General features: G+C 41.4%; 1 protein-coding gene across 1 annotated transcript in view; it reads left to right on the top strand.

Moving 5' to 3' along the window:
- Window positions 1–10,055, top strand: part of nalf1a (NALCN channel auxiliary factor 1a) — a 48,801-nt gene extending 38,746 nt beyond the window's left edge. Inside the window, exons 2-3 of the mRNA XM_085448641.1 lie at window positions 5,035–5,206; window positions 9,278–10,055. Coding sequence (XP_085304767.1) covers window positions 5,035–5,206; window positions 9,278–9,576 — 471 coding nt within the window. The 3' untranslated portion in view covers window positions 9,577–10,055. The remainder of the gene's footprint in view (window positions 1–5,034; window positions 5,207–9,277) is intronic.
- The last annotated feature ends 2,334 nt before the right edge of the window (window positions 10,056–12,389 follow it).

Consider the following 12,389-nt stretch of genomic DNA (forward strand, 5'->3'; position numbering starts at 1 on the left):
AGTTTGGATCAAGGTCGGATCACATTCACACCATAAACAAACCGCTCTGGAGTTGAAATCAACGAAAACAACTGCACCAAGACTCTTTGGAGGAGGTGGTCGCGGTGTGGTTCTTTTGGTCCACATTTCAGCGATTACTGTATTCACACCTGCACAAACAAACCGCACCGAGCTTGATTGCAATGGACTAAACACCACAGGTATGAAAAGACCTTAAAAAAAACCTAAAATCCTATTTTTAGACTGCCCGTTCTACCACCTAAGTCAACCTTAAAGAAAGAAAGAAAAGCTAACTAGCTTTTCCCAAGTGAATGTGCACCATGAAAATGGACAGGTGGCCTTACTTTTTTAAACAGCAAAAGACCAAACCCACAGTAGTCAGTGCTATAGAAGTTAAGTGTCTTGTGTAATAGTTAACAAGTTGTGAAGTATAAAAACAATTAATGCACTGCATACTTTAAACAACCATTGGTTGTTCTAGCATTAAACCTCAACCTGTCTCATATAATAGTCATCACTGCTGACACTTATCTGGCAGAACATTAGCACTTAAATGGGATTTTTATTCTTATTTATTCTTCAGCTTTAAATAATTGGCTTGGGAGAAAATTACTTAAATTTCTAGAGTTAATACCCAAAACACAGCGACTAACCGACACATGATGTGTTGTCAGGTGTGGCATCTAAACAGGACTGAAGCTCTTTGTGCAAATAGATGGGCTTTTGCTGAAATCAGCTGCAGGGAGTAAAGCCCTGGTGGAAGCAGTTGCCAGCTTGGTGTCTTTCCTGTCTGTGTCTCTGGGCTTCAGTAAATTGTACGAAGCAGACTAAGCTGCATGGCGACAGAGGCTTTTTGAGTGCCAGGTTCCCATTCACACTGATCACACATTAGACTGATCAAATCAGACTCCAGGCCTGCTTCCTGACTAACTCAATTTGCTCTTGTACGTTTCCCTTTTCACGCTGAGCATACGCACGCACACATTTACACACACACGCAGACACACATAGACCTGCTTGCACGCTTAAACATGTGCACACAAATAGACAAACCGACAGAGAGTGGGGCAGTACCCATTGAGCTCTAATGAAAAGCAGAAAAAGCCGTTACCTTGGCAACTGCCAGCATACATCTTCAGGAGGACCCAGATTTCCTGTCTCACTGCGATCGTATTGTTTTGGCTCTCTTTTGATAGCCGCGGTATCCCTAGACGGATTATCTCACGGCGGTGAGAATTTATATAAAATGATCGCAAATTAAACAGCAGCATATGCGCAGACAAGAAGCCGGCACAGTGAAAATCCTCGGTCACGGATTTTACACGTCACACTCCAACAAACTCTTGAAAGATAAACCCCCATTCATTGATCTGTCTGATTTTTATCTTGGCCCTGAGCTTGTTTTTTCCTCTGTACGTTGAGCTGTTGAGCCACTTCACCGTAACAACGCTTTTACCAAAAACAGAGAATCATGGGAATTACACTGTTGGTGTGGTCTATCTAAATTACCCTCCAAAAAACAAAGAGGTGTAGTCACTATAGTCCACAGCAGTTTGTTGTTGTTTTTTGCAAGTGTGAGCTTGGATTTAAACAGAGACAGATTTTCCCTCTAAATCCCAAACAGCATTGACTTTTTTCCCCTCTCCTTTTGCTTTGACGGATGAGTGTATTTCCTGGAAATAAGCCCAACAGTACAGTATGTTGCAGATGCATGTAGAGTGAACATGAAGTCATACGTGTCTGGAATATATTAGATTTTACAAAGCACATTGTTCTCATCATTATGATTCCCATCATCCTAATCAGATTATTATAATTAATATAATTGCCTGTGCACTGTTTGTTATCTTTGTATATTGGCATAAATAGGAAATGAGACGCACATGTGGGAGGCCAGTGCTAGAGGTGAAGATTTACCTGGGTACAATTTAAACAAACATCTAAAACCACGAGGAGTCGAACCACAGTGACAGCCCCGCCTCCAAAGCATGGATGTCTCTGTGTGGTTAAATAACACGGAGGGATAATTAACTGTGCCTGCACCGTTTTGTCTTTCCCTTTGGATTTTTTTGTTAGTTTTGTTTGTTTTATTTCGGAGGTTTATGACTATCATTACACATACAAAATTTTTGATTTTATTCACATCTATTATTTAAAGGCCCCATCACTTTTGTTTACTTTTGAACAGTTTTGTATTTATTTAGTTTGCCTAAATTGTTAAAGTTGTTTACTTAGTTTTTCACTTAAATATTTAAAATCAGATTCATTTTCATGATTAAATTGAGTTTAAGTAAGTTAAATTTTTGAAAAAAGAAGACAAAAAGCTAAAGTTTGCTACTTTGTTATTTATTAAAGTCTGAAGGTGGATGCTTCTGGAAACTGGCCAATCATAATAGAGGAGGGGGAAGGCCTTAAAGAGACAGGCACAGGCTTACATTATCACACGTATCAAGGGATCAATTCTAGATTAAAAATCATTTCGTAAATTCAAAAGATGATGGCGCAAAAATCAATATATAACACTGCCATATTATTGGATTGTATTGATACTGGTGAGCATCTACACGGTAACTGACAGTTTTAAGGTTAACAATAAAGAATAGTTTTAGTGCTAAAAATATAAAACCAAATTTTAAAAAATGATTACAATAGAAATAAAAGAAGAATGCAGTGATTTGCAAATCTTATTAACTGACAAAATGTACAATTTGAAGAAAAATATATGATGCCAGAAACACACTTCAGAGAAGTTGGGGCAGACCCATGTTTAACACTGTGTAGTATCACCTCTTCTTTTAACAGCAGTAAAGCTGCTGCAGCAGTCCTGAGTCTTCTTTGTCATGGTTTTTGTCTCATGATGCTCCAAATGTTTTCAACAGGTAAATGGCCTGAAATGCATGAACCCCAGTTCACCACCTGGACTCTTACAAAAGCTACAAAAGCCATGCTTTTGTAATAGATACAGTATGTAGTTTGACATGGTCTCCCTTGAAAAAGATTTAATTTGGATGGGACCATATGTTCCTCTAAAACGTGTATATACCATTCAATTCCATGAGCACTAATGCCCCCCCATGCATTCAGCGACACAGGTTTTTTAAGTGTGTGCCAATGACAAGCCGGATGGTCAACATCCAGTTTGTCTGGCCACAGGGTAGTTTTTTTGCTTTGCATTAATCCATTTTAAATGAGCGTTGGCTCAGAGAAGATGGATTGTATTCACATATTGCATAATAGAGTTTTATTTTGTTTGCCTACAAAGCGGGGTTTTCAGCATGCACAAGCATGTTCCCGTGCAGTCCTCCAAAAACGCAACATCGTGTAGCTAGAATGGGCATAGGTCGAATGCTGATTGGTTGAGAAGTGGGTTGGAACGGGGAAGAGAGCGACAGTTTACCAGGAAAGGGAGAAGTGTGAAGCAACATTAAAGATTAAAAAAAAAAAAAAAAGCATATCACAGGCTCCACCACGCCCAAGATGGGCTTTTATTTTCATTTTCCCAACTTTAAAAGGCTTCATACTAATGTGGAACATTGGTGGTGTTCCCCTTAAAACTCAGATTGCGTTATTGCAGCATTCATTAGTAAGTGCAAAACTTGGCTCATGGCAAGATTTTAGCATTGTACTATTTGGTAATTACATGACTGTTGGTAATGGTTTGTTTTGTCTTTGATTCATCACTTGAAAATTGCTGTTGTACCTCTATTGCTTAAATGTGTCAGGCAGCCTAATGACTCTTTTAGTGGCTTTCATCACTTAATAGCAGCACATTTCCGCTGTTATTTAACTGACACAGCTTTTCATTGCATGTCTTTGTGGCTTCCATGAGACAATAATTGAAAAATTGTGTTGCCAACTCCAGGTAGAGCAAAGAAAGCTGGCTCATAGGAAGCATGTAACATTGTAAGCAGTCCAAGGAAACAAAAGCATCCGGTGTGTGTCCCATCATGCCAACTCTTTTTTTTGAGGCATAGGTTTATTCAGCTTAAAGGTTCCCAGCTAGCTACAAAGGTAGATGGGATGGGGGAAAGTGCCTGTCCACCTTTAAAGACTGTGTTAGAGGGCACTTATCGAACTTACAGTGATCTTTGGTCCCACCGGGTTGGCGCAGTAGGCGGTGGGGTCCTAAACAAATCTGATTTCAGTCTCTGCTTGATATCGTCTGTGCTCTTTCCCCTCTCCTGTGTTAATCCCAATAAAACACACAAAGAAATGGCTAAGAATGAGAATGAATCCAGACTGTGGTATGCCCTCGGTTCATTTAGTTTTGCTAAGCTTTCCAAGCTCGAGGCTTTGGCTATTACATGTCACCATCTGTCTCCTTATGCACATAAGTCTGTGCGTTTTGTATTACATCCTGCCTCACAGTGAACTAAAGCAAATTTAACTTGGAAGAAGACGCAGGATGAAATGTGGTGAGTTTATTTTGTGCCATTTGGTTTTGATTGCACTGGCATGCAGCAAGCAGCCAAACACACCACAGCAGATTAAAAACACCCCTTTGCTTTGAAATAAAGTCTCGTACGTTTTTGTCATGACTGTTTTTTTTCTGTTAAACGATTTTCCATTTGGCTGTTTCAAACACGCAAAAAGTCCCTCAGAAGGGGGCAGATGTTAACCAAACCCTGTCCCTAATCCTAGATGAGTCACTGATGACATCGTGGATATTAAGATATTTAGTGCCTTTAATGGCTTTATTGGAAAAAAAGTCCTGCCTGCCAATGATTACTCTGTATTTGGCGTAGCTTTGATTAGCTAATCTTTGAACAGTAACCTCTAATATCCCAGTGGCTGTTAGATTGATGTGTGAAGTGTTGCTGTTCTATTTTGGTGGAAAAAACATGTGACGCTTAGTGGACCTCTAGATATTTATTTGTTATTGTGAAGAAAGCTATTTGAACCAAGGGGAGGGCCAATACCCAGCAGAGACAAATGCAGTAACTTCCTCCAATCCTCTTGTGGACCATGAACCTGCATCTATTTATGTAATTTTCTTGCCTAATTCTTCTTCCTCCTCCTCCTTCTCCTCCTCAGGCGGCCTATAAGCCCTGGCTGTGTGCTCAGTATTTCCCCACCACCCAGCAGTCCTGCCAGAAGAAGGTGCCGTGCCACCAGTACTGCCTGGAGGTCCAGCAGAGCTGTCCGTTCATCCTGCCCGATAACGACGACCTGATCCACGGTGGCAGCCCCAGCTTCATCTGCACAGGTTAATACCCACTTCCTGCCTAGTGCCACTTCGTGTATCCTGGAGATGAGTGCAGATTGTGTGTTTGCATGCGTGGGTGTTCATGGGGCCTTGTATCCTCTTCACAGAAAAACCTTCTAATTTAATTTATGCTAGTGAATAGCTGGTGAGTAGCATTTTGCAAAAGGACAGACAGTAATAAATCATCCAGTGTGTGTTTCTCTGTATTGACTGAATGGTGTCTCACCAGGAAAACAGTGAAGTGGTTCTAAAGGCTTTCTGATGACATCTAGTGGTGTTTTTGAGCAATGCAGTCCTCATGCAAGGACGTTTTAACAACACATTTAGTCCTTCTCTCAGTATCTGCTGCAGATTTGTTTTATTCTGTAATAAAGGTCAGCTTCACGGGTTACCTGGATGAGACTGACAACATAAAACATTTCAACACCTAAAGGCTTAGAGGTTTGTGCATGCTTATAATGGATGGAAGTCATGATTTTATTTTTAGTCACCTCAAATTTTGATTTTCAACTTTCGCTGTGTGATGATTCTGTGAAAATATACTGGGGTTAAACAGCTGAAAACAATTCCTGCAGTGCTAAATGAGACTGTTGGGTCAACTACAACCAGATTCCAAAGTAGTTGGAATGCTGCGTGAAACTAATTAAAAACAGAAAGCAGTTATTTGCTTTTAAAGCCTGTATTGAACTGAAAATTATACAAAACACATCTTATCAAATTATAGCAAAAAGTTTTCAAAACATTGTGACAGAGGCATGTTTCCCTTTTGACAGCAAATTTTAATTAAGTGTCGTCAAAATTTAGGCATTGAAATTATTTTAGTTTTAGTTGACTAAATATCATTAGATGGTAAATGGCCTGTATTTATATAGCGCTTTACTAGTCCCTAAGGACCCCAAAGCGCTTTACATATCCAGTCATCCACCCATTCACACACTGGTGATGGCAAGCTACAGTGTAGCCACAGCCACCCTGGGGCGCACTGACAGAGGCGAGGCTGCCGAACACTGGCGCCACCGGGCCCTCTGACCAGCACCAGTAGGCAACGGGTGAAGTGTCTTGCCCAAGGACACAACGACAGAGACTGTCCAAGCCGGGGCTCGAACCGGCAACCTTCCGATTACAAGGCGAACTCCCAACTCTTGAGCCACGATCGATAGACTACATCCAAAGTTGATGAAGCTGAGTAAAATAGAAAGTCTGAAAGTTAAAGTGTTAAAGCGTCTGCTCTTCTCTTCCTCCCAAGCGCTGACATTTGTCTCGTTTTCTACCTGCTCCTGGGGGGAGATCAGATGTGCGTATTTGACCTGCACAAGAGTATCCAGAGTATTTTAATCTTGCTTTTATTAGTTGATGAAGGTGTCGATGCATTTCATCGTGTGTTAGTTTTTATTCAATTATCGTCTTGTTTCTGTTATAAAAAAAAAGGTTACTGAGGAAAACTGTGATGTGAATTATTTTTGGTTTTTACAAAGCTTTTCCTGCCCTTTTGGTGTCCCTTTCCAACAATTTTTTAAAAATACCATTTGGGCATTAGCACTCTCACCTCTGAGCAGGAACGTTTGACGTCCTGTTTGACCGTGTTCCCTCCTGTGAGTCTCTGTGGATTTCCAAAGTTCAAAGACATGCATGTTAGGTTAATGTGAGTGAATTAAAGAATTCCTGATGGTTATAATAAGTTAGTTTGCCATAAATTTAAAAATATGCCATCAAAAATATTAATGGCTGCTGTAAGCAAACTGAGCCACAGTGAAATACTTTGTGAAGAGAAAGGGGCAGGTGCATGCAGGTGTTCTAGAATCAACAGGAAGTTAGTCATGCTAGTTTAGCGCCTGATTTGTGTCGGTAACAGTCAGCAGTTTCAGCAACACGGCTGTCTGCGGCGCTCAGCTTTTGGAGCCAATTAAGTGACTTCCAATCCTCTTTGCCTGCCCTCCCATGTTTTGCTTTAAAAAACTGCTTTAACATCTCAGCTAAATGTAAACACCCAGCGGTGATACTCACATTTTTAGTGTGGCTTGCACTATTCAAACATATCATTATCCTAGAACTCCTTCGTAGCTACAATCTAGATATTATTAAATTTCTAAGCCATCTTCAGTGTTGAACTAATCCAGCGCTACACTATATTGCCAAAAGTACTCACTTGTCTGCCATCAAACGCATATGAACTTGAGTGACATCCCAGTTTAATATGATGTCACCCAGCTTCAACTATTCTGGGAAGGTTTTCTATAAAGTTTAGGAGTGTTTATAAGAATTTTTGACCATTTTCCCAGAAGCATATTTGTGAGGTCAGATACTGATGTTGACCTGGCTCAGTTTCCACTCTGTTTCGTTCCAAATGTGTCCTGTCGGGTTGAGGTCAGGATTCTGTGCAGGCCAGTCAAGTTCTTCTACACGAAACTGACTCATTCATGTCTTTGTGGACCTTGCTCTGTCTACGGGTGTGCAGTCATATCCTATCACGGTACCACGCTAGAATTTACTGAGCTCCTGAGAGCGACCCATTCATTTATGTATGTTTGTAGAAGCAGTCTGCATGGCTAGGTGCTTGATTTTATACATCTATGGCCATGGAAGGGATCGGAACACCTGATTGAAATGATTTGGATGGGTGAGTGAATCGGCAATTTAGTGTAGTCGTCCATAAACTTATTGGTGCATTGCAACCAGGAGCTGCTAAAATCAAATTGGCAGTGCTCTTTGCAACAACAAATAGGGCTCACATTATGGCATAAATCTATGTGAATCCACCATAATCCAGTCTGCATCTTTCAATGCACCATGGGAGCAGATCCAAAAAGATAATCCCCCAGTTCAAAGTGACAAAAAGCTACTTGTGGTACACTTTAAATATTTTACCTACACTACCAGCATGGCAACAAAAGCAGCATGACCTCTTACATTAGTGGAATATCGACGTAGGAAGGGTCGATACCTCAGGTTGGAAGGGTTGCAGGTGGAAATGAGTCGTACCAATGTAAGCAACAACAGCAAACTCAAACCTAATCGTTTTCATAATGTCTCTTAAAGATGATAAAAGGGTAAATCATCTCACTTGTCACAGGTGCAACAGACGAGTCAGGTGAGGTGTCAGTCCACACAGAGAAGGGGTCTAATCCAGCAGCCCCATCAGTCCTCAATCTGCTCTCATCATCAATCACATGCTCTCTACTTATGCTTTGCTTTAGTTAGAACTAAGTGAGCTTCTCTCTCTGCAGTTTAAGCTTCCCCGTGCAGATGATCACAGCAGCCATGGTGTTTTTGTTCTTTCTTTCTTTTTTTTTATAAACATGCTGGCAAGTTAAGACTTCCAGAACCATCAACTGATGCAGCAATGCGCTCCCTCTGTGCCGTGGTGAGCTCTAATTGGAGTTCATTTGAGGGTCACCGTGTCTGGTTGTGATTAGAGCCACACGCTGAGGTCTAGTGCGTTTGATCCGTTTACCGAGGCAGCAGATGAGCAACAAGGTGGCTGGTGTTAGACAGATCATTGTCATTTGTGCTCCATGTGAGCTGTTTATTGCACGGTTATTTTTTTCAACTTTTTAAAATTATTATTATTAAGCAACTTCACAGAAAGCCACCATAGAGATGTATCAGATTTAGCTAAAAAGGCTAAATGGAAAACAGTCTCTCTTTACTCTTTTTGTCTCTTTGTATTAGATAATTACTGTTAGCGTTTGACACATACTGATAACATTACCTACAGCCCCTAAAAATAACCAAAACATGCTGAGGACTCTCTTTGCATCCTTGAGCAATCAATAAAAATTTCAGTTCATGTCCTTCTCAGCTAAAAAACCTTTTTTCGCATCTTGTTGTTACGTTGGTTTTTCTTAATGGCATATTTATGTATTTATGAGCCATTTCTTATTTTTGGTTTGGTTCCTTCTGGCCTTCCATATGAGCGTGTGAACAGCTGATTGTGAAGCAAAACAGTGGAATACAGAACACAGTTGGTATATCTGCTGTGAGAACACCAAACTACCAGTGACCCCCTGTTATAAATACAAGTGCACAGCAGGGGAACCTCAGCTTTTTCATCCAGTGTCTTCTCTTTCTCAGGTCTCTTGGGAAACCATCCATCAGATAGTGAGGCGGAGTGCTGCGACGTCCGATGGGACTCCAAAATGGACAACCCTTCAGGGGGCACGCTAAAAAGAACTGCTTCTTCCTGCCAGCCCGTGGGGGCTTCGGTCACTTCCGCCGCCACCCCGAGACTGTGCAGCGGGCGACTGAAGATCTGCCTGCTGGCCCTTGTCCTCCTACACACTGTCATTATCATTTCAGCCTCCCATAATTCTTCGTTGGTGGGCGTGGCTGCCATTTTCTCGCCAGAGGAAAGTGCTTCTAATGAGGAGTGAACCTTGGGGTTTAATCAGGGCTGGAGCTTGCGTAGAGCGATTGTTGACAGGGAGGAAGACGAAGGCTTGTCATGGCTGCCAGGGACACAGCTGGTGAGATGTGCTGGAAATGCCTCCACAAGCCTGCTGCCGATGAACCGCCAACCACAGGAAGTGGGAAGGTTTTAATTGGAGCGGAGGGTGCTGGAATTGGACATCAACCGGAGAGAGATGTTTGAGAACCACCACCCCTAAAAGAACTGACCTCTTGCCACTTGAAACCTGCTCATTGTTTCTATTCCATCCAAATGTTTTCTAGCATATTGTCCCCCCCCCCCTCCCCTCCCTTCTCTCCACCCTCCTCCGTCTGTTTTCGATGTGTGTGTACGGATAGCATGTCAGAGGAAAACATGGACATCGATGAGGTGTGCACTCTCATTCGTTACTTTTAGATTTTTGCTGCACTTTCTTTCAGGTGCCAGAATGTTTTTGACATATCAGCTGTTCTTGCTCTCCATCACCTTAGACGGATCTTCTTTACTACCTTGTATGTGATGTTGCTCGAGGGCCGGCTGGGACCAGCTCCATCTATCACTTGTGGATCTTGTTTCCCAGAAAACAAAATGTATGTGATTCTGTATTCTGATATTCAGCTTGTGTTTCTGTCAGACCGGACCTTCCCTCAACCCCTTATGACAGTACATGCCTACATATTTTAGGACCTTAAGTGCTCTGAGACTGGCTCACTTTCTCCTCTAGCTTGTTGGGTTGTTAAGCAAGTTAGGAGAGGTGGAGTGGTTACAAAAAAAAAGAAAAGGTGGTGACAACTCAGCTCACGATTGCATGGTGTTGCAGGAACAGTAAGCTCAGATTAGTCACCGTGTAGCGCTCCTGGGCGGGGGGAAATGGTGTTTTCTGGTTTCTAAAGTGTTCAGTTTACCTCATACAGTGGTGTTGGTGTTGCAGACAGGCAGCACGGCGAGTACTTAGACTTGCAGGGACAACCCAGGGACACTAGAGGACAGTTGCATGAAGCCAAAACACCAGGGGCCTCATTTATCAGCCAAGCGTAAGCTATCAAATTATCAGTTACACTTGTCAAGACCTTAGTGCTAACCTTAATGAGGGACTACATAACAACATGACTGCACTTAAGCTTAGCCTATGGACATTATAAACTGTGACATCACCACAGCCCTGTATCCATTTACTGATGCTCAAGGCACGCCAGACTCACTGTAATATTCTCCTGAGCGGCAGATGTTGCCTCTCAGGGAAAAATAAAGAAATCATATCAGTGCTGGTGGGATTAAAAGAAATCCAAACTGGAATCAAAAGGATTGCAGACTTTGTTTTATAGAAAGTCTCGCCGTTTCCAGCTGTAGTAGTCTCCGTCTTTGTAATCTCGGAATCACAGCACTATTCCACTGATATATCATGGAAGCGACCCGCTCGTACAGCAGGTTACAAAAATCAAGAAGTACACGACAATCTGAAACACCAAAGTGTAGCGCACGCCGGCAGTTTTGATGTCACTTTTACTGCACACAGTTGTTTGTGAGGCCAACAGCAGGCTCTATTCTAATAGGCATCAAGCTTTTCTCCAGGATGTTTGGGTTACTTGTCATTAATTATGACCCCAAAAAAGTTCAGTTTTATCTTAGTACCTCCTAAAAAGTCATTTAAAAAATAGAAACAGAAATTTCGCTGTCAGAATTGTTATGTAGCATTATTTCTGCCATTGCACTTACAGTTACAATTATGACGGGTAGCTACAGTAATATTATACGTGCATTGTGGACACAACTACTACGGTGGTCCCGAGTGGTCAAATGCAAATCAACTTTTGAGAGAACACCAGGAAATAGAGAGACACTGCAGAGGAACACAAAATACAACTAAAGTACAAAAATAACACTTTAAAAAAGAGATACACTTCAAAGATGTTGAGGGTTCATCAGTGTTGTGAGGAAGAAAAAGATGCAGATGAAGCGTTTTAATAGTGAGTCATATAATGCTGTAGCTACATTTTTGCTGTTTAATGTTAGCTTGTCACTTCCGCCACTGTTCCGTGAAGTTATCGTCTCTTTTTTCTATTTACATTGTTTTTTTAATTTAACTTCATTGGTTTTTGTGAGATTTTGCAGCTGCTGTGTTCTTTTTTTTGAGAGAACATGAAAAAAATTCAAATGATAAGTTTTTAAAATTTATTAAATAGTTGAGGGTTCAAGTTACACATGGCGCCATAGGCATCCCTCTTTCCTGTATTTGGTCTGGTGTCCGGCTCATGCTTCATCTCTGCTCCAATCACAGGTCTTCTTCCTGTAAAGGAAAACTCCTTCCTATCTCCCTGTTGCTATGCAGTCTAGTAACTTTCCACGGCAGCCTCTCAATGACTTCACATGCATGTGGGTCCTGCGCCACACCCTACACAAAGCACAAATGTGTAATTTAAAGATAAAAAGTAAATTCCTGACACATAATTTTTCTGTTATGCTGTTTTCTTAAGTTGCAGGGCCACCGTACAATACCAACGTTTACTTGTGAAATATTGGTGTAAACAGTTCATGGTTATTGCGACACCCATTGTGGGAAAAAAGATTACCGTTTTTATAACAAGTCTAAGCTAAAATCAAGGAGAATGGCACTGATGTTACTAGCTAGCTGGAAAACAGAAAATTAAAATGACAAGCAAAGTGTACAAAAGTTCAACAGTGCCAAATGCCCCTAAATGTTCACAAAAATCTTCAGTCAATTGGTTCTAAAATCTTTTTTCTCCACATTCACATGCTCCTCGGATGGTCCGAGTAATTTAGATCTGACATCATTCTTCA

The sequence above is a fragment of the Copadichromis virginalis genome, linkage group LG23 (genome assembly GCF_057382275.1).
Source record: "Copadichromis virginalis isolate Kocher_CV1m ecotype Utaka linkage group LG23, C_Virginalis_male_GT1.1, whole genome shotgun sequence".
Taxonomy (NCBI): Eukaryota; Metazoa; Chordata; class Actinopteri; order Cichliformes; family Cichlidae; genus Copadichromis; species Copadichromis virginalis.